Here is a 22,540-nt window from a genome sequence, read left to right as displayed (position 1 = left end):
AAACTTTTGAACATTAAGCATTATCAAGAGATATTTTTGAGTCATCTTCACTGTTTCCTGTGTGGGTGGGGAGGGGAATGGTGATTAAATCAATATATGGCTGACACTGCAAGCCTAAACACAAATTTAATTCTAGAATTGTAAATTATTTAAAAAGAGAGCACATGCTAAAAAATATTTTAAATAAACGTTGTGCTCCCTTGGAAATAAAACTATTTTAAAACATACCAAAATATTTTCACAGTAATTTAAATTTAATGTTTTCCTGACTGAGAGCAATTAGCATCTGTAGTAAGTTTCAATATATGTCCAATTGTATCATTTGATTTTTTTTTTAAATTTTACTATAACAAGCTAAAAAACCTAGATTTTGTAGTTACAGATCTAAGACACAATTTTAATAGCATTTATCCAAACTCTAAAATCCAATATCCAGTAGGGATTTCACTTATGCTGGCCTTTGAACTTTTCTAATGCATTTTCCTCTCAGTGTTGATTCATCACTTTTCTCAAATGAAGGTTAGATAATAAATACAAAACATAAAAGTGAAATATATGAAATTTTCTCAGCTTTGGAATTTAAATTTAAAAGATACTCTACTTGTGCACTTGTATCTGCAGCCTGCTGGAAGTGCGTAGCAAGAGATGTCTCATCTGGGAACACTTCATTACACTCCAAACACTTTAAGCTATGTCTACAAAGTTTTGATGGATCTTCATCTAGAGGCATAGCAGGAATAATAGGCGTACTCAATGGAGCTGATATGACTGTCCCAGTTATGCCAGACTGTATCTTTGTGACAGTATGTGTACCAGCTCCCATGGGGCTCAGAAGAGGGATAGATAGTGTGGCAGAAGTATTGCTGGAAGTAGCTGCAATCATCTGATCTGCAGGGACTGGCTTTAAAATCAGATGAGAACACTGCATTACAACACCTTTTTCCTTATGTCCACGAGCATGGGAAAGGAGGCTGCACTTATTATAGAAAACTAAGTTCTTTGTGCAATGATTGCAGGTTACTTCAATCCGCACGCTCCTCCGATCATAATGTTGCATTAGGCTCTTTTCTAAAGCAAACGAATCCCCACATTCCAAGCACTTGTATCCACGGGACGGCAAATTAATACCTGCATTGGTTGGAGGGCTGAGGTTTGGGACGTAAATTGGAACGGGATTAACACTGCTCAACACCTTATTGAATGCTTCAACTACAGAACTCTGTGAAGATGCCACGACATGGACCCGAGAAACCTTTTTAACAGGCTGGGTGTTTGCAGCAGAAATCAACGCCTGTTTTATCTGATGCTGCGATTTGGTTAGTACTTGGCGGAGTTCAGAGGTGGTTTGAGCACTTTGAGGGAGAAGATTAAGGTTGGCAAGATGGACTGTCTTTGGTACAAGTTTAGCACTGGCAAGACTTGAAGCTGGGACCACCACGGTCTGTTGCTGGATAGCACTGGCAGCTTTTATAATGGCACTGCTGGCACTCTGAACAGAAGCAGCAGATATGACTGTGGCTTTCACAGTAGTGTTATTAGAAAGCTTTAAATTAATGACTTGAGACCCTGCTGTTTTAACTGCTGAAACAGGAAGGAAGGCAGTGGCCACGGGTTTAATAGTGACTTGTTTGGGAGTAAGGTCTGGAGAAGGTGCAATTGCATTGGTAACAACCGCTGGCTGGAGTGATGTTCTAGGGGGAGAAGAAAGAACAGCAGCAGAAGCGGGAGATGACAGAAGTGAGGAAACTACTATGGAGGTTGTTTGGTCTGTGCTTTTTTTCCCACAGTCCATTTCGAACTCTGGCAAGACTCTCGTCACCGTCCGTTTGATCTCACCAGATGACATCTTTATAGTTTTTATGCGAACTTTTGGAATTGCAGGTGTTGATCCAGCAGGAGAAGATGGAGACCCTTTGCTGCTACTTTCACTTGACACACTCCTGGGACTATCAGATGGTTTCAAAGGTTTCTTTACACCATCAATGAGACTTTGAGATTCTAGTGATCCCTCTGCAGCCCTGGGGCTCACAGTCACTTCCTTTGTTAATGGAGATGATCCTCTGGAATCAGACTGTGTATCCTTACAAATATCTGTAGCTGCTTTCTTAGCACTGAGTGCAGCAATCGCAGCAATGCATGAAGAAAGTTTAGCAGATGACTTGGATTTGGACTGCGAAACACTGCTATTAGCTTCACTTTTTTCATTGCTTACCTTTCCATCAAATACACTACTTTCCAGTACCTTTTCGGAGTTGTCATCCAGTTTTCTGGTTTTAAAAGTTTCATAAACACTTACACTAATAGAACTAGTTTCAGTTTCTTGTTTATGTAGTTTATTTTTGTCCACATTACTTGCAGCTGAAACACAAGCTTTATTCAAGTTCTCTTCTCCAAGTGCTCTTATTCTTTCATACTCCTGCTGAGAAATAGACCCTGTCAACACATTTGCAGTAAAATTTGGACGCCTCTCTTCTTTATCGGGTGGATCGTCTACTTCAATTTTTTCATCATCATCAAATTCTTCTGCGCTAGAAATAGGGCTAAACTGATTGAAAGTGCACTCCTTGAGTGTTGGCTCAGATACAGGTCCTTCTTCTTTCAGAGACTTTCCTCCTTCCTTGTTGAATCGCTCTAGAGCTGACACTGTGAGAAACCCATTGTGTAAGCCATTGCCGGTGGAATTATGACTATCTTTTTCCATTCCATCAGAAGAATCAATATTACGTACATTTTTGACAATCACGCTTACACCAACATCAGAAGATGAGGGAGCATGAGAATCATCATCTGTATGGGCATTCTGTTTCATGTGGATTTCATGATCATCATGTCCAGACTCAATAGCTGCTTTAGGATCAACCATGTCAGGGATGTCAAAGGCTGCAAGGAGGTCATCAAAATCTGGAGTCTTCATATCTCCCATGTTCGTGTACCTCTTTAGATGTAAATCTGTAAAATGAGAATATCATTCTGTAAGCATCTTGTATATAACAGGCATATCTACAATGCAATCTGTAAACACAAGATTCACTCAAAAGCTATCAGTTATAGAAGAGATGGTGCCAATTAACAACTGATATACTTAAGGTTTAATACTGTAGACTTCATTTGAATTAAAGTATAAAACACTAAGGTGGAAATTCTTTAAAATATAGGCGCCATTCTTGTGCACAAATTCAACATCAGTCTGCCCAAAAGCTGGGAATGTGCTTTGCAGTATTCTATAACTAAAACAGGCACGTGGATGTGCAGTATATTGTATACATGTACATAAGTTTGAGGCAGAGTGGGCATGAGCTGGGCAAGACCTGCAACTAATCATAGATGTATTCTATAAACATTGAGCATGCGTATAACATGTAAAAAAATGCACCCAAATGTACACCTCCTATAAATAGCAACCAAATGGCAGAGAAGATATCTCTTTTGGTCTGGAGCATTGGTTGGCGCATTGTGCTGGTGGTTGGTATCTCAGTATGTGGTCAGGCCTCACTCTTCCTCTAACTAGCTATCTCTCTGCCCTCACCTAACCCTCTACATCCCATTAACTCCCATTCTACCAAAACCTTTCTCCAATTTTCTAAACACCTGTTCCCTCCCCCCACCCTTGGCACCCATCTCAGCTCCTTACTGGTGGTGGTTACTGTGTGCTACCGGTAGTAGGTATAAATATGAGGGGACGCACAGCTTTGCGCCTGAGGGTCCTTACTTGCAGGACAGAGAGGCAACAGAGAATAAAGGGTCCCTGTGTAGAGGATACTCAGGACTAGAACATAGACATGACAGAAGAGCAGTGCATGCACAGGTTCAGGTATTTATTTATTTATTGAACTTGTATCCCACATTTTCTCACCTATTTGCAGGCTCAATGTGGCTTACAAAGACCTGTTATGGCATCACCATTCCAGGGTAAAAAGATACAGTTGGTGTTACAAAGATAACAAGGATGACAAGATGATTTAGTCAGGCAGGTATGATAAGAAGACTATAGTTTACCTGTACAGTCAGCTAGAAGAGGACAATCTTTGCCCATGCACCTGAAGGTCACCACAGCCCTATTATTTTTTTGCCAACAAACCTTCTCAGACACCCTCAGGGTAACTGCAGGCATATGTCAGGAAGCCACCTCATGCTGCATTGCTCAAATTCTATTAGTTTTTTTTTTTTTTCAGGACAATCAATACACTCTCTTCCATGAACACAAGCAGCAGCACATCAAACTATTACAGAATTGTCTGAGCTGACACTTTCCCCCTTCATGGTAGGGGTCATTGATTGCACATACATTGCCAGTAGACCACCTGCTGGCAAGGATGCAGTTTATAGGAACCATAAGTCCAACCATTCTCTAAATATGCAAGTGATATGTAATGCCTCCAACACAGCATGATGTGTTTACTTGCCACCCAGGCTGTTTTCACAATGCCTGCATTGTCACATTCTAGAAAACTAGAACCTAGACTGAAAATGCTGATCATCTGACTTGGCTAACAGCACTATTAGCAATGTCCTTTTTAAATAAACTTTTTTTCTTTTTTATTATTTGCTTCTCATTAAAGAATGCCCTCAGCAAAAAAAAAAAAAAAAAAAACTTTTTTAGGCAATACATTTCTTTGCAAAGTGGAATAGCACTTCTTTCATCGGGCTTCTTTCTATGTTTATAAGTGTGCTATAGCCTGTCTAAATGGTGCTATTTCTTAAATATAAATAAATCAAAACATGAACTTATCTCTTAACGTTCTCTACAACGTGCAATGTTTCTCGCTCTCCATTAACTGGCTTCCCCTGAAAACGCCCGACTCCGCCGGTTTCAAAAAGTCTTTCTTCAGGGACTTCGGTTAAAGCCACACAAGAACTCGATGTGAAGCCATCTCCTCTGTTTTCTTTAACAATATGTGCAGCAGTCACTCAATGCACTTTCACAGCTTATAAAGGCGCCTCTCTTACGACTTAAACCGGAAGTAATTCTCTTGACGTCACTGCAAGATAAATGAGGGGTAATTATCATCAATTTAAATAATATGTAGCCTATACACACTTAATGCTGACATCTGTTCAATACCCAGCTATTAGACTCAGTTGAACTCAATAGAACCGTACTTAGCAATCTTAATTATAATTGAATATTTAGATGGTTTCATATTTAAATGATTTCTATCACATGATATTCCATTGATGTTCAAATCATGGTGTTCCATTCAATGTTTTCATTTAAACCCAAGGGATTGATGTTCTGTAATTTATATATCCATCCTTGTTCCCGGCAAGTATAATTAAGATTGCTAAGTACGGTTCTATTGAGTTCAACTGAGTCTAATAGCTGGGTATTGAACAGATGTCAGCAATAAGTGTGTATAGGCTGCATATTATTTAAATTGATGATAATTACCCCTCGTTTATCTTGCAGTGACGTCAAGAGAATTACTTCCGGTTTAAGTCGTAAGAGAGGCGCCTTTATAAGCTGTGAAAGTGCATTGAGTGACTGCTGCACATATTGTTAAAGAAAACGGAGGAGATGGCTTCACATGGCTTTAACCCTGAAGAAAGACTTTTTGAAACCCGCGGAGTCGGGCATTTCCAGGGGAAGCCAGTTAATGGAGAGTGAAGTGCCACAACCGAGAAACACTGTGCACGTTGTAGAGAACGTTAAGAGATAAGTTCACGTTTTGATTTATTTATATTTAAGAAATAGCACCATTTAGACAGGCTATAGCACACTTATAAACATAAAGAGAAGCCCGATGAAAGAAGGGCTATTCCACTTGGCAAAGAAATGTATTGCCTAAAAAAGTTTTTTTTTTTTTTTTTTTGCTGAGGGCATTCTTTAATGAGAAGCAAATAATAATGCTGACAATGTAGACAGAGATGAGAAGGGGGAGGCTCAAAGACCTTACACCCCTACAGGCCCACCAGTATGAAACGGCAGCAAGAAATGAACTCATCCAGACACATTTCTTGTGCATACGTGAACATTTTTATTACAAGCACCCCTGTGAATATCAAAAACTTAAATAGTGTTTGTAACAGTGCCAATGTGGCCCCCATTAAAACCCTTCCTCCTCCATGTGTGTCACTGTAAACATATGTATTTTGTGCTCCAAAACCCCAACCACACAGTGACCAGTACACATTTGTTTCAACCCCTAACTATTTCCACTGCCACAGGAACACTGTGGGGGAACTGGCTGCAGGGAAGTGCTGCAGCACAAATGCTGTTGTGGGTCAGAGGTTTGACTACAAGAGCCTGGTCCACCATGCCTCACTCCTTAGTCATGCCTGACCTCCCACTGGAAATCAGGGAAAACTAAGCATTGATGACTCACACCACTTAAGGCAGACTCTGGGATGGGGCAAGGTGGACTGAAGATGTTTGGAAAGCAAACAGAAGTAGAGGTGTTGGAGGGGGTATACACAGTGTTGTATGGTGTGAAACTAGCTGGGGGAGCAGGGAGGCCAGGCTATAATTCAGGGTCTGGAGCTTGTCAATGATGATCTGCAGTCCTTGGCACAGTCCACCCATTCTCTCCCCCACAGTGGCTCACAGACCTGAACCTTTTCAAAGAGACCACTTATTTCTGCCTTGAAGGGCATCATTCTGACAAATATGGCTATTCAGTTTTGATATATTATTCTCCTGTCCTCCCCTGCAACCTTCTCAGGCTGATGGAAAATGCCCTCTGAAGGCTCCCTCAAAACGTCCTCCTCATTCTCCACCTCCTCCTTGGCAGATGGCACTGCTGGGGCTCCTCACCCCCTTCAGAGTGGTGGTCCTCCTTTTCAGGTTTATCTGCAGGGCCTACAGGTACTGATCCCTCAAAATAGATATAGTGGAATTAGAAAAGGTTCAAAGAAGAGCAATTATGGAGTGCTCTACCCAAACAAGTAAAATCTACCCAGAACTACCTAAATTTCTGAAAATTATTGAAATCAGTATTGTTTAAGAAGGCATATTCCCCAGATTTAACCTAACTTGAATTAACTATTACTATAAATTCAGATCCAAGGACAATAATTACCTGTTATTATCACTTGCCTTTGATGTTTGTTATTTTATATCTTATTCTCAATTTGTATAATTGTTTTTCTTGTACTGTACCTTGCACTACAGACTTTGTAAGCCACTTTGAGCCTGCGATCAGTGGGAAAATGTGGGATATAAATGTAATAACAAATAAAACCAAAATGATAAAGGGGGATGGAACTCCTCTCACATGAGGAAAGGCTAAAGAGGTTAGGGCTCTTCATCTTAGAAAAGAGACAGATGAGGGGAGATATGATAGAGGTCTACAAAATCCTGAGTGGTATAGAATGAGTAGAAGTAAATCGATTTTTTACTCATTCCAAAAGTACAAAGACTAGGGGCCACTCGAGGAAGCTACATGGAAATACTTTTAAAACAATGGGCGTCTCTAGCATTTAGCATGCACTAATCATTAGCACACTCTAAAAAAGCTAACGCGCCTTTGTAAAAGATCCAAGTGTCCCCTAGTCTTTGTACATTTTGAAAGAGTAAAAAATCAATTCACTTCTACTCATTCTACACCTTTCAGGATTTTGTAGACCAAAATCATATCTCCCCTCAGCCTTCTCTTTTCCAAGATGAACAGCGATGAACTTGACACATAAATGTAAAATCCTGGCCATCAGAACAGAGTAATCTCCAGGAATCCACTAAACCAGTGGCAACGACTCTAAGTCTCGACTTAGCTTGTAGTCGAAAGTCTAATAGCAGATCCAATACTTAATTATAATCTCTGGCTACTAACACATCTAAATGTACCCAGTCAATACCAATACAGTGAGCTCACGAAAGAAGCTGTGTGCATTACCAGTATATTAATCAAGATTAGTCCTTTACTTCCCACTATGATTCTCACAAGCACCCACCTTCCCATGGATCATATCTGTGCTCCAAAATTTGAATACTGGGATTATGGGGAAACTAGAATGGCAACTCCGCATTTCTAACCTACAGCAGGAGCATATAAACAGTCTCTGACCCATTCTCCTTATAATTTCTTAGATTGAACACTAGAGGCATGGGATCTCTTATAAAAAGCATTATATCCACTTGGTCTGTTTTATATACCCCAAAAATCTTTTTTTCTTTTGATAGGGCGGCTGACACCATTAGCACTGAGAGAAAAGAATTTTAGAATTCCCATATTTCTAAAATATATAAATCCAGAGGCCAATAGATACCAAAACTCAGAGAATTCAAAATAAATACAACAAGGAGTATGAAACCCTCATTACAATTGCACCAGTTACCAAATGGGCTCCCATTCTTTTCCCAACCCAATTCTATAAGACTATTGATACCTTTGACCTCCTTTTTATGGCAAGGTAAAAAAAACCTAGAATCACACTGCACACCTTGCAGAGACTTAAAGGTCAAGGGGCACTTAACTTCCCAAACTTGTTCAACTACAATAGGGCATTTAATTTAAGACAGAGCATTCTATGGTGCTGAGGATCTGTCACTCACATCGAGATGGCTACAAGTGGAGAATTCTCTGGTGATGCCCATATAACTTCCTTTTCTGGTTGGTCCTTGTTTACCACAGAATATTAGTGATAACATTATTTTGGCAATATGCCAAGCTCTCACCTCCGTCTATTGGCTCATCCAGGAAATTCCTCATGGAGTCTAGTGAATACATCAAGCAGCTAATATTTGGACTACTGACCAACTCTTAACAGGGCCAAATCTTCTTATGTTCACGAAGCTAAGCACAAATTTAGTCTTTACACAATGTTTCAAAAGGACACAACTGCAACATATGAGTAAGTCTTGGAATTGTGATCTAGTTTCTTTAGCTTTGGAATAGTGCTCTACATCGGTGGAAGTCCAAGTATCTGTAGCATAGCCCTTATTGTACCCAAGATGAGATTGCTCCAACACTTATGGGAACAAGAAGTTGAGACTAGTATTTCGGATGCCTAATGGACTTCCTTTTGGTCATACAATATCCGCAGCGGTGTCAGTTTCACGGATGCAATCCCTCTATTTCTTAGCATACAGAAAGCTTTGGACACTAGTATGCTTGCATAGACTTAAACTCCAGAGAAAGAGTCCAAATCCAACAATGTATCCTTGTTGATCGTTCTACGGCTTGAACCACAAAAATGCAGCTCTTTTAAATCACTGGATATCTCCCTATTAGAAAGCTTGTTTATCCACTGAAGTCATCATATTTCAATATGGTTGCTTACAGATAATCTTGAAATCACTAAAACCAATATTATCATCAAATCACATGATATGCGGAGCCAACTCAGTCACCACGCCACCTGCTGTAATGCTCAACTGCTCCCCAATGCAGGAACACATTTCGCTATGCTTCTTCAGGAGGAGCAAATTAAACCAGAGGGATTACATCCGCACCTGTCTCAAGGAGACCGCAAACCTTGAGCAAGACACATTTTTTTTTTTTGTAAACTCTGGAGTATTTAATTTTGGAGTGTTTTTCTTGAGTATATACCCTGAATTTGGATTATTCAATAATTTTGGTGCCAAGTATAGACTAGGACTACCACAGTTTTACACATATATGAACCCCTGTCTTATTGACACAATCTTTTTGCACCTGATTGTAACCCTGGGGATAAAATGGGAATGAATGGGAAACAGAATTATGATAACTGTAGGAATTCAGGACATTCTCAAAAACTGGAAATATATGGACAAACTTAATGTTAAATTCTGGAGGAATTCATTATGTCTGATTTATAATTGCAAAGCTATTGCTGTGGAAAAATCTGATCGATCTAGGATACATGGTCCTGTCTGCGAATGTATCTGGGAATATCTAATTAGGTTCTACTGCACATTGTGATATATGTGGTGGAGTGGGAAGCAGGTTTTAGGGCTGGGTTCCCAGTATCTTGCTTTCTAGTTTAATATTTGTCGATACGTTATTATTTTCAAAAATTGCGCCAATAAAACCCATCCCAACCGACCATCTGCTTCAGACCTGGTATAATTAGACTGGAGCATAACAGATATAAACATTAGTCCACATATGCAGGAGCCCACAGAAATGAATAAATGTAAAAGAAACTGTTCCCAGAGATCACTTGTCAGTATTACTGACATCTAGCAGGTACTTTTTCAACAGCTCCAGGTCTTCAAAATTGGTAGTTTGGTTGTAGAAAGTCACTCTGAATCATGTCAGGTAAAACATGTCATATTGAGCTCCCAGCTGTTTGGCTAGAATTTCTATCATTTCCAGTCATGAACATCAGCCGCTTGCCTGGAATCCAGTGTGCCCTCTCTACTTCAAATGGGTGTACAAACTCAAAGACCAGTAGTTGTGGAAGTATCTTTTCAAAACAATCCACAGGATTACAGCCTCCAGCGCCTTCTGGGAGACCTAGAAGCCACAAGCTATCCCTCAAACTGTGACTGTTTGCGTGTTCCAGCGCATTGCAGAGTAGCAATTGTTTTGCAAGTTTGTTTAAAGCCTTCGACTTCCTTCTCAATATCAGCAACCCTGCTTGTTAGCATAAAATGTAGTTCTCCATAGGACTGGACTTGGACATTCAGGTTTGTCACTTCTTGCAATGCGTTGTGAGCTCCCCTGAATTAATTCTCTTACTTGAGCAAATTCCACCACAATTGTTTCCAGCAGCTCAGTAACTTTGCGCAGGGTTGCCATTTTAATTGGTCAGCACATCTTGTTTAGGTCATTTCGTACTAGGAGCTGGTAGAAAGGCCGCATCAATTTTATTTTGCTTGCTGGTGGACTTAACTGCGGGTCGAGAGCAGAGTCGGAGGAGCTAGTGTGAATGTTTTGGGTCCAGAGAGAAGTGAATAGGAGCAAAAGTATGGGAGCCTTTGTACTTGGCAACTATCCAAGTCAATAAGCAGACAAGAAGTTTCCCTATTCCATGGCTTTTTAATTTTCTCAGGAGTCTCTCATGAGGGACTTTGACAAAAGCTTTCTGTTTATCCACACATTTATTCATGCCTCAAAAAATGAGCAAATTGGTGAGGAAAGACTTCCCTTGGCTGAACCCATATTGACTCTGCCCATTAAACTATGTTTTTCTATGTGTTCAGTAACTTTGTTCTTTATAATAGTTTCTACCATTTTGCCCAGCACTGATTAGCAGCATATGTGAGGGCTTGGTGCTGAGCTGCTTCCTCCACCATCTGGAAATGGGAAAATTAGGTTCTTACCTTGGTAATTTTCTTTCCTTTAGTCATAGCAGATGAATCCATTATGAGTGGGTTGTGTCCATCAACCAGCAGGGGGAGATAGAGAGCACTGAAAAACCATAGTGCCTCATGACCAGCTAGCTCCATCTGCCTCTTCAGTATTTGAAGCTTCCAAAACAGTGTTACACCGCAAAGCATAATAACATGAACTTTCCTCACAGCGGATGAATGCCCCAAAGCTGGAGCTATAAGTCAGAGGAGGGAATGGACTAATCCTCCTGGAGGGAATGAACTCATCCTCCTGTAACTGAACAGAAATCCTGAAGACTGTTTTCCAACTTCTCCCAATGAGGGAACATATCTACAGGAAAAACTGAACATAAAAGTAACATGAATCGCATAATGAACTACTGAGGGAGGGCTCATGGATTCATCTGCTATGACTAAAGGAAAGAAAATTACCAAGGTAAGAACCTAATTTTCCCTTCCTTGTCATCAAGCAGATGAATCCATTATGAGTGGGATGTATCAAAGCAATCCCTAGATAGGGTGGGAACAAGCCACACCACGCGCCAGCACTTGTGCTCCAAAATGCACGTCCCTCCTGGCAGCCACATCCAGCCTGTAATGTTGGGCAAACGAGAGCTTAGAAGCCCAAGTAGATGCACTACATATCTCTTGAAGACAGAGTGCTCCAGTTTCAGCCCAAGAAGAAGAAATCGCTCTTGTGGAATGTGCCTTAAAGGCTTCAGGCGGAGGCCGGCCAGATAGCAGATATGCTGAAAAGATAGCTTCTTTGAGCCAACGGGCCTTAGACGCTGGAGACCCTCTGCGCGGACCTGACAAAAGAACAAAAAGATGATCAGAGGTCCTGAAGGCATTTGACATGCTCAGATATTGCAACAGAGCCCTTCGCACATCCAGAAGGTGCAACTGCCCATAGGCTTCTTGAAACTCCTCTTTAGAAAAGGAGGGCAGGAAAATAGACTGGTTTAGGTGAAACGCTGAAACCACCTTAGGCATGAAGGAAGGCACCATACATACCATTACTCCGGACTCTGAGAATTGCAGAAATGGGTCTTGACAGGACAGCGCCTGGAGCTCAGATACCCGTCTCGCCGATGTCACGGCCACCAAAAAGACAGTCTTTAAGGTCACATCCTTCTCCAAAACTCGCCTAAGCGGCTCGAAGGGCAAACACTGAAGGGCCTTTAAAACTAACCCCAGGTTCCAGGCCGGACACGGAGCCCGCACGGGAGGACAGAGCCGAAGCACCCCTCTAAGAAACCTTGTCACATCCGGGCAAGCAGCCAGAGAGAGGCCAGAGACCTTCCCTCGAAAACATGCTAAGGCTGCCACTTGAACACGCAGGAAATTATAGGCCAAGCCTTTTTGTAAACCATCCTGCAAAAAGTCAAGTATCGGCGAGACAGAAGCCCGAATAGGTGTGATCGCTTTAGAAGCACACCAAGCCTCAAATTGGTGCCAAATCCTGGCATAAGCCTCGGAAATGGAACGCTTGCGGGCCTGTAGGAGAGTGGAAATGACTTTACTGGAATATCCCTTGTCTCTCAATTGCGCCCTCTCAATAGCCATGCCGTAAGACCAAAGCGGCAGGCGTCCTCCATGGTCACTGGGCCCTGTGACAACAGGTTCGATACCAGAGGTAACGGCAGGGGATCCTCTACCAGCATCCGCCAGAGGTATGCATACCACGGCCTCCTGGGCCAATCCGGGGCAATGAGAACCACCTCTCCTTGGTGTAGCTGAATCCGCAGGAATACTCGCCCTATCAAGGGCCATGGAGGGAACACATACAGGAGGCCCTGAGGCCAGGGTTGAGCCAAGGCATCCAACCCTGCCGAACGAGGATCTCTCCGTCTCCTGTAGAAGCACGGGACTTTGGCATTTGTGCTTGATGCCATAAGATCCATTACGGGCTTTCCCCATTTGGCACATATCTGCAGGAATACTTCGTCTGCAAGTTCCCATTCTGCTGGGTCGATTTGATTCCTGCTCAGATAGTCGGCTTGCACGTTGCTCTGACCTACAATATGAGCTGCTGACAGAAACTGCAGATGAAGCTCGGCCCAGTGGCAAATCTGCGCGGCCTACGCGGCTAGTGCTATGCACTGAGTGCCTCCTTGACGATTTACATAGGCCACTGCTGTTGTGTTGTCCGACAGAACTCTGACAGCCAATCCTTCCAGGGTCAATTGAAAGGCCAGAAGCGCCTGGAAAATCGCTTTCAACTCCAAGTGATTGATGGACCACTCCGACTCCTCGGGTGTCCAAAGACCCTGGGCATGCCTTCCCCGGCAATGTGCACCCCAGCCCTTCAGGCTGGTATCTGTTACCACCAGGCACCAATCGAGGAGTGCTAGCGGCATTCCTCGCCGCAGCATGCTGTCTGAGAGCCACCACTCCATACTGAGCTGGGCCGCAGGGAGCCATGTGAGTCTGCATTGATAATCCTGAGATACTGGAGACCACCATTGAAGCAGGGAGCACTGCAGAGGTCTCAGGTGCGCTCTTGCCCAAGTGGCCGTCATTGACTCCCAACAGCTGGACAATGTCCCAAGCTCGCGGGCGAGGCATCCTTAGGAGCAGACAGACCTGGTTCTGAAGCTTGCACCGCCTTTGCTCGGGAAGGCAGACCATCCCCGAGGCTGTGTCGAACCGGACCCCCAAATATTCTAGAGATTGAGAAGGGGTCAGGAGACGTTTGGCTATATTGACGACCCAGCCCAGAGATTGCAGTACTAAGACCACTCTGGCTGTAACCTGATGACTCTCTTGTGCAGAGTCCGCTCTGATGAGCCAGACATCTAGGTACGGGTGAACCCGGATACACTGTCGCCTGAGAAAAGCAGCTACTACCACCATTACCTTGGAGAAGGTTCGGGGAGCTGTGGCGAGGCCAAAAGGCAAGGCCCAAAACTGGAAATGTTTTCCCATCACCGCAAAACGTAGAAACATCTGGTGCGGGGGCCAAATTGGTATGTGCAAGTAAGCTTCTTTCAGGTCCAGAGACGTGAGAAACTCTCCTGGCTGTACCGCCGCTATGACGGAGCGCAGGGTTTCCATGTGAAAATGCCGCACATTCAGAGACTTGTTGACTTGTTTTAAGTCTAGGATAGGCCAAAAAGACCCTCCTTTTCGCGGCACCACAAACTAAATGGAGTAACGGCCAGAGCCGCATTCAGCAGGAGGCACGGGGGAAACCGCCCCAATGTAAATCAAGCTTTGCAAGGTCTCCTCTACCGCTGCCCATTTGGCGGCAGAAACGCATCGGGACTCCACAAACACGTCTCTATTGAATTCTATTCTGTAGCCTTCTCTGATCAGGTCCAAGACCCACTGATCTGAGGTAATCTTGGCCCACTCCTCGAGAAAGAGGGAAAGACGTCCTCCTATCACAGGAATCAAGGAGGGGGCCGGTGCACCATCATTGAGAGGGTCGCCCATGAACTCCAGGTCTTGAGCCTGCTGCTGCGGAACGTTTGTCCGAGCGAAAGGAGTTCCTCTGCTGAAAACGAGCACGCAAAATGAACCCAGCAGAACGCCCCGGGCGGTACCTTCTAACTTCACGGAAGCGAAGTCTGTAAGAGGAGGGAACCGCCTGACCCTTGGAAGAAGGCCGCGGCCTATCCTCGGGTAAACGCTGGGATTTGGCATCCCCCAGGCCTTTCACAATTTTCTCCAACTCCTCACCAAACAGGAGAAGGCCTTGAAAGGGCAACTTCACCAACCTTTCCTTAGAGGCCATGTCAGCTGCCCAATGCCGTAGCCACAGAAGACGGCGAGCCGCCACCGCTACAGCCATCTGTTTAGCCGAAGCTCTGACCAGATCATAAAGGGTGTCAGCCAAAAATGACAAGGCCGACTCCATCCACGGTGCCACCTCCATAAGGGGCTCTGCTCCATCTCTGGGCGTAGCAGCTGCATGCAGATGCCCGTAAGGATAGGCCTGAAATTTCAAAGGACCGTTTCATAGCTGCCTCCAGGCGACAGTCCTGCATGTCCTTCAGGGCAACTCCTCCTTCCACTGGGAGGGTAGTTTTCTTTGTCACAGCCTTGACTACGGCATCCACTTTAGGCACTGCTAGGCACGCCAAATGCTCCTCACTTAGAGGGTATAATTGCCCCATAGCCCTGGCGACTTTCAAAGGCCCCTCGGGGTCAGCCCATTGAGCCGTGATAAGCTCTTGGATGGAGTCATGCAAAGGAAAGACTCGAGCAGGCTTCTTAGTACTTGCCATCCTCGGATTACCGGAGGAGGTCTCAGTACTCTCAGGGTCTTCTATAGAGAGGACCTGCAAGACATCAGTAATAAGCGCTGGCAGCTCATCACGGTGGAAAATCCTCACCGCGGAAGGATCATCTGGATCCAGTGGCAATCCTGCACCTTCTTCTGGCTGTCCAGACCACGAAGGCCTGCCAGACCCCTCAGAGTCCTCACATCCTGATCACGGGGGGGGGGGGGGGGGGGGGGGGGGAAGGGGGTGCGCCACTCTCTGAAGGGGAATCCACCCTTCTGCGCTTGTCTTGCGGCCATCTATCAGGAGAAAACGCGCCTGACGATAATCCAAGGCCAGACTCCACTGGAGGGGATACAGAAAGCAGGGCCGCAGAGGACCCCTGCGGAAGAGCTCTTTTTAACATGAATGCATTATGCAGCAATAAAACAAATTCAGGGGAAAATGGCTCACCCTGGCCTCCCGGTTCCAGTCCGGGGGAAACAGCTCTTTTATTAGCCTCTACACGAGGCGCCCCTCCAGGCTCAAACCCCTCCGCCTCAGCGGGGGTCGCGCCATGCTGTTCCAAAATGGCGCCCACTGCCAGCTCCACAGAGCGGGAAGGAACATCGCTCGCCATGCTCGGGCCGGCTCTACCGTCTGAAAAGCACGCCTTACAGAGCCCCGCTGCAGACCGCTGCAGATTTGCACTTGCCACAAACGGAACAGCGCTTTACTTTCTCAGCAGCCATCGCCGAAAGCGGCGGAAATTCAAAATGGCGGATTTGTGCCAAAATCATCCCGAACGCGGGCCCTCCCCGGAGAAGCTACAAAATGCTCTTACCTCACAAGACCGAGTCTCCGAGCTCCGGTCACGCTGCACAATCAGAAGAAAACCTCTTTTCTGGGATCGCAGCGCCAAAGCGCGACTTTTTTTTTTGTTAACGCTGTGAGGAAAGTTTGAGGCAACAGCGAAAGAGGCAAATTTCCAACTCCAGAGGATCAGTAGCGTGGGAAAAGCAGGGAAAGGGCGAACCTATGTGCCTGCATCCACAGCGTGAGCAAAGACAGGGACAGGGCTTGCCTATTTGTCTACTTCCACTTCGGGGGACGGGTAAGGCAGGGAAAGGGCTAACCTATTTGCCTTTAAAGTGGGCACCATCAGCCACAACATCCCTGCTACAACTGGCAAAAGCACAGGAGCCACCCCAGGCAGATTTTCTGAAGGAGCTTGAACAAGCTGCAACCACCCTGCTGGGGAGATAGAGAATACTGAAGAGGCAGATGGCGCTAGCTGCCATGAGGCACTATGGTTTTTCAGTGCTCTCTATCTCCCCCTGCTGGTTGATGGACACAACCCACTCGTAATGGATTCATCTGCTTGATGACAAGGAAGGACCCTTTGGAGCCATTTCAGTCTCCAATTGTGCAGATTTTGGCCCTCAACTTCAGACCCTCAATCTAAAACCCACCTCTGTTCACTGGGTAATTATCTCTTATCTGCACCCTTCTCCTCCACTGCTAACTCCATACTCCGTTCCTTTTATCTTGCTGCACCATATGCCTGAAATAGACTTCCTGAGCCGGTACATCAAGCTCCATCTCTGGTCGTCTTCAAATCTAAGCTAAAAGCCCACATTTTTGATGCTGCTTTTAACTCCTAACCCTTATTCACTTGTTCAGAACCCTTATTTTATCATCCTCACTTTAATATTCCCTTATCTCTTGTTTGTCCTATTTGTCTGTCCTAATTAGATTGTAAGCTCTGTCGAGCAGAGACTGTCTCTTCATGTTCAAGTGTACAGCACTGCGTACGTCTAGTAGCGCTATAGAAATGATAAGTAGTAGTAGTATGTGGAAAAGGAGGCAGAAGAGAGACACGATGAATCACTCACCCCACAAAAGTTCCTTTCTGCAACCATGCTAATTCCACCCTGAATTCTGCGCATTGACAGGAAATGCTTCCCACCATATCACATTTATAGGCTTTGCCTCCTAGTGCTATCTGCTAGGAGTTCTTTGTACATGGGTGACTGTGCTAAGGTGGCCATGGTGAATTGACATGGCAACCTGTTCTACTATATTCCTCCCAATGTGCACCTCTTAATCCATCTCCCTCAGTGTGTTGTGCTCTTATGTGGGCTCTATGTATACCACTTACATCATGGTGGGGGCAGAGGGTGTTGTGTAGCGAGATGGGGGTTTGCAGCCACGCCATACATAGAATATGTGTGGTACGGCCCTCATCATATTTGTTTTCTCTGTAAGCATATGGACTCCCCCTTTTCCTAACCTCCACTTCATCTTGAGGGTACTCACAGCTCCTCCCTCACCCTCTCCAGAACAGGGTTTTGCTACCCCTTGTGTGTTGGTCCAGCAAGTTGTTGATCTTTTTCCCACTCAAGCTTTTGTCACCCTCTTCTGTCACTCTTTTCTGTGTGGCACTGGACCAGTGCTATGTTTCCTATTACTTTCTTGCTTGGAGGTATGTGTGGACATAGTGCTAGCTAATGGACCAGGCAGATGACAGATATCTGAGCGGTGCCACCTGTGTCCTTGTTCTCCCTCTCCACATAAGACTACACTATATATGCAGCGACTACATGTGGGGACTTGGGTTTGGGCAGGTGAGGTGGATGTGCCCTTAGTGCTGCCGGGTCACATATACCCTGTACCTATGTGACATCCTCTCTCTATCCCTTTCCCAGACCCAATCATAGTAACATATCCTTTCCTGCTCTGAGTATATGCTGGTGATATGTCACTGGCCCATCTATCAGTCAAACCCATGTGTGGCAGTTTTTTCATGGCTTCAGATTTTGACATATGTATATCCCTTAGATATCCTATCTAACACTTTCCTCTCAGTTCCTCCTCTGTTGCAACCTACCTCTCTGCGGAACGATGCTTGCCTACTGAATCAGCTCCTCGGCTCTCCCAGGCCCTCCTCATTTTGACATGGTCCCTCTTCTGGCAAGGCACATGGAACAATTTTTGTTCCCTTGGTAGGAACAGCCTGGCCAGAAGAAGAGTGTCAGCGGACCCAAAATTGAGCAGTCAGGTGACAGTGTCCCCGCATCTGCAATATCAACATATATGTTGCATACATGCACATGCGCTTATGCGACAGCGTGCGTGGATCACTGGACATCCCACTGCATGTGAGCACTTACATTTGTTACAGTATGTGCACCTATTCAGTAAAGGACGAATCACCTGGGCACACTTTATAGAACACATGCATACTTTTTGACATGTCCATTTAGGCACACTCTTATTTAGCTACGCACCCCTTATAGAACTGCGTTGTACTTGGCTTTCAATTATTTGTCTGCACAGAACATGGGACATTTCAGTCTTTATCTGTCATCATCTACTATTGGGTCAATATTCAAAAGCACTTAACCAGATAACAAGCACTGCGACAATGTGTGAACCGAGTTGAGCAGGAGGCGCTCATAAACATACAGCCAGACCAAGGGAAAGTGAAACAAAACTATTTTATTAAACCATTACTTGCAGTCTGTTATCCCACAGGTACAGTGAACAGCAAGTATAGGTTCTTTTACTCTAGAGTACTCTACTTTCAGCGTGCAACTTTGGCTGCCATATATAGAATTCCCTCGTTAGTGCCTCTGAACATCCTCACATCCTGAGGGCTGTGCGAAAGGTGTGGCCTCATAGGGCGAAAAAGAGACAGAGGTGCAAAAATCGCTTACTGTCCATTGTCTCCCTTGTGATGGCTGTGGCTGCAATGCAGTGGGTGTATCAGCGGACATGTCACACAAGGCACAATTTTGGCTCAGGACAGTCCTGCCCGTGCACTATGCAGACAAGACACAGACACAGGGAAATCCTGGAACTTATCCTGATAGTGGCTATAGACAGTCTGCTCTCCTGATAATTATGGACACGTGGAGGGGCATAATCGAAAGGGGCGCCAAGTTTTGCTGAGGACATCCTTGCAAAACAAAAAACGTCCTCATGGAGGGGCGTGGAATCTCGTATTATCGAAACAAGATGGACGTCCATCTTTCGTTTCGATAATATGGTTGGGTAATGCCCTAATCTTGAAATTTAGGTCGTCCTTAGAGATGGTCGTCCCTAGACTTGGTCATTTCTGATTTTCGGCGATAATGGAAACTAAGGACACCCATCTCAGAAACGATCAAATAAAAGCCATTTGGTTGTGGGAGGAACCAGCATTTGTAGTGCACTGGTCCTTCTGACATGCCAGGACACCAACCGGGCACCCTAGTGGGCACTGCAGTGGACTTCAGAAATTGCTCCCAGGAACATAGCTCCCTTACCTTGTGTGCTGAGCCCCCAAAACCCACTACCCACAAATGTACACCACTACCATAGCCCTTACGGGTGAAGGGGGGCACACAGATGTGGGTACAGTGGGTTTGTGGTGGGTTTTGGAGGGCTCACATTTACCACCACAAGTGTAACAGGTAGCAGGGGGATGGGCCTGGGTCTGTCTGCCTGAAGTGCACTGTACCCATTAAAACTGCTCCAGGGACCTGCATACTGCTGTCATGGACCTGAGTATGACATTTGAGGCTGGCATAGAGGCTGGCACAAAAGATTTTTAAAGATGCTTTTTTGAGGGTGGGAGGGGGTTAGTGACCACTGGGGGAGTAAGGGGAGGTGATCCCTGATTCTCTCCAGTGGTCATCTGGCCACTTCGGGCACCTTTTTGTGGCTTGGTCGTAATAAAAACAGGACCAGGTAAAGTCGTCCAAGTGCTCATCAGGGACGCCCTTCTTTTTTCCATTATGGGTCGAGGACGCCCATGTGTTAGGCATGCCCAAATCCCGCCTTCACTACGCCTCCGACACACCCCCGTGAAATTTGGGCGTCCCCGCGACAGAAAGCAGTTGGGGACGCCCAAAATCGGCTTTCGATTATGCAGATTTGGGCGACCCTGTGAGAAGGACGCCCATCTTCCGATTTGTGTCAAAAGATGGGCATCCTTCTCTTTCGAAAATAAGCCTGATAGGGGTCCTTTTACTAAGCCGTGGTAAAAAGTGGCCTGCAGAAGTGTAGGTACATGTATTGGGCATGTGTCAGGCCAGTTTTTACCACATATACAAAAAATGTTGTTGTTTTTTTAATGGGACAGGAAAAGGGCCTGCGATAAAAATGAAACCAGCGAGCCCAAAACCAGCCTAAGCCCTTAATGCCATCCATTGATCTAGTGGTAAAGGCTCACGTGCTACACATCCGGTGACCGGTTGGTGCACGCCAAGTGCCGATTACTGCCGGAACTGGCGCACAAAGGAGGAAATGAATAAATAAATAATTCATCCAGGTGTTATGGGCGCGTTCCAAATCTGAAATTACCACCAGGAGGATGTGCTGGCTTGGTGGTTGTCTCATTTTGGCACGCGCGTAGAGCCTACCGCGGCTTAGTAAAACGGCCCCATAGGTGGCTATCCTACATTACCTGAATACTTTTCTGGAGAGCAGAATCAGTATTGCCACTGTCTGAAAATTCAGAACCAGCCACTAGGCCAGACAGAAACATTGGATATTATTTGACCACCACAGGCAGCATTTAAAAAAATCAGAATTTAGACATCCAGGTTGGGACATTTGAGTTCCATCTTAGAATTGTATCTGCCAAGCTAAAATACATGGTGAAATGGACATTCATGTGCCAGTAAATGGACATTTCTGTGCTAATCAGCACAGCTATATTGTCATGTGCTAACCGATTAGCGCAGGTTTAGCACATGAGTCCTTAAATGGCAAAATTACCGCAGGATGCCTTAGCGTACCCCGCAATGTGCCATTTTTTGCTGCAGTAAGCATGTGTTAGTACTTACTGTAGCTTTGTAAAAGGGCCCCACAGACATCTATTTCTCCTAAAGAGGTCACAAAGCCCAGTATCCATTGCCAGTTTCACTTTTGGTAGGGCCAACAACCTTGGGGATGAAGGTGACCTCCTCTAATTACCTTCTGTGCAGTTCTGCTCAATAGGGAGCATATTTCATAAAATCTGGATGTCCCAGATAGAATCTGTAATGCCCGATTTTCATCTTTTTTGGACACAGACATTCATTCCCCTAGTCCATCCCAATGCATGCCCAGACTATGCCCCCTTGCCATTTGGATGTTCTTCAGTTTTACATATCGGTATCCCAGCTTTGAAAAATCAGAACTTAAGCGTCTATCATGCACAGACATCTAAGTGCCAGTTTATGGATGTCCAAAATGCAAATAGTGCTTCTAAAATAATAGAATATTATTTGTGATTCTTTTACCTTTCATTTGCAATTCACCTTTGATGTTTGTTCTATTCACGTATATTTGTATATGTACAACATGATTTATCCAAGGGTTTTCTCCTATACACAAAACAGATGGGAGACTTTGATTAATTAGGCTTTATAGACTGTAATACTATGAACTACTTGTTTACAAATTAAGGGGCCCTTCTACTAAAATGAATTAAGAAATGGGCTTAGTGCTTTTTAATGCGGGACTATCCCATGTGCTTAGCCCACTTCTAACACAGCCCCAAAATAGGGCTTTCCTTTTTTTTCTTTTTGCAAGTCCTACGCTAAATTTTCTATTAGCATGCAAGACAAGCAAAATTATTAACACGGGAGAACTTAAATCCTTCTAATGAGAAGGCGCTAATGTAGTGTTGCTACATTAAGTCTGCGTTATTCAATTAGCATACACTAATGCAAATGTGCTAGCTGGATAGCGTGTCCATGTCCATTCCCCACCCATGACACAACCCCTCCTGAAAAAAAATAACAAAATAAAATAAATAGCACACAATAAGCTTGGAGTGACAGGCAAATTTCTACCAAATGATTTAACATGTTTTGAGTTAAGCCTTTTTTCCCATGTTAAGGGCCCTGTTAACTAAGCCATGCTAGAGGCACGTTAGCGTTTTTAATGCGCGCTAACCATTAGCGCATGCTAACTTTGTAGGCGCTCACAATACGTTTATGGGCGCCTACACAGCGTGCACTAATTTTGTGCACGTGCTAAAAACGCTAGCATCAGGGGCATAGCCAGACTTCGGCGGGAAGGGGGTCCAGAGCCCGAGGTGAGGGGGCACATTTTAGCCCCCCCCCCCAGCGCCATTGCCGCCCCCCCCGCCGCTGCCACCACC

The 22,540-nt window shown here is 44.7% G+C and overlaps 1 protein-coding gene across 3 annotated transcripts in view; it reads right to left on the bottom strand.

The window, feature by feature from the left end:
- ZNF532 (zinc finger protein 532) overlaps window positions 1-22,540 on the bottom strand; it is a 238,197-nt gene that overhangs the window by 155,129 nt on the left and 60,528 nt on the right. For 2 of the 3 annotated variants that reach the window (XM_030192992.1, XM_030192994.1), the window contains exons 2-3: window positions 21,675-21,758; window positions 602-2,949 (exon numbers count right to left, since the gene is read on the bottom strand). In XM_030192992.1, the coding sequence (XP_030048852.1) occupies window positions 602-2,949; window positions 21,675-21,681 (2,355 nt within the window). In that variant the 5' untranslated portion in view covers window positions 21,682-21,758. The remainder of the gene's footprint in view (window positions 1-601; window positions 2,950-21,674; window positions 21,759-22,540) is intronic. The other variant, XM_030192993.1, reaches the window with a different exon arrangement.

Source organism: Microcaecilia unicolor, chromosome 2 (genome assembly GCF_901765095.1).
Source record: "Microcaecilia unicolor chromosome 2, aMicUni1.1, whole genome shotgun sequence".
NCBI classification, from domain to species: domain Eukaryota; kingdom Metazoa; phylum Chordata; class Amphibia; order Gymnophiona; family Siphonopidae; genus Microcaecilia; species Microcaecilia unicolor.
This window is presented reverse-complemented; position numbering and strand designations above follow the sequence as displayed.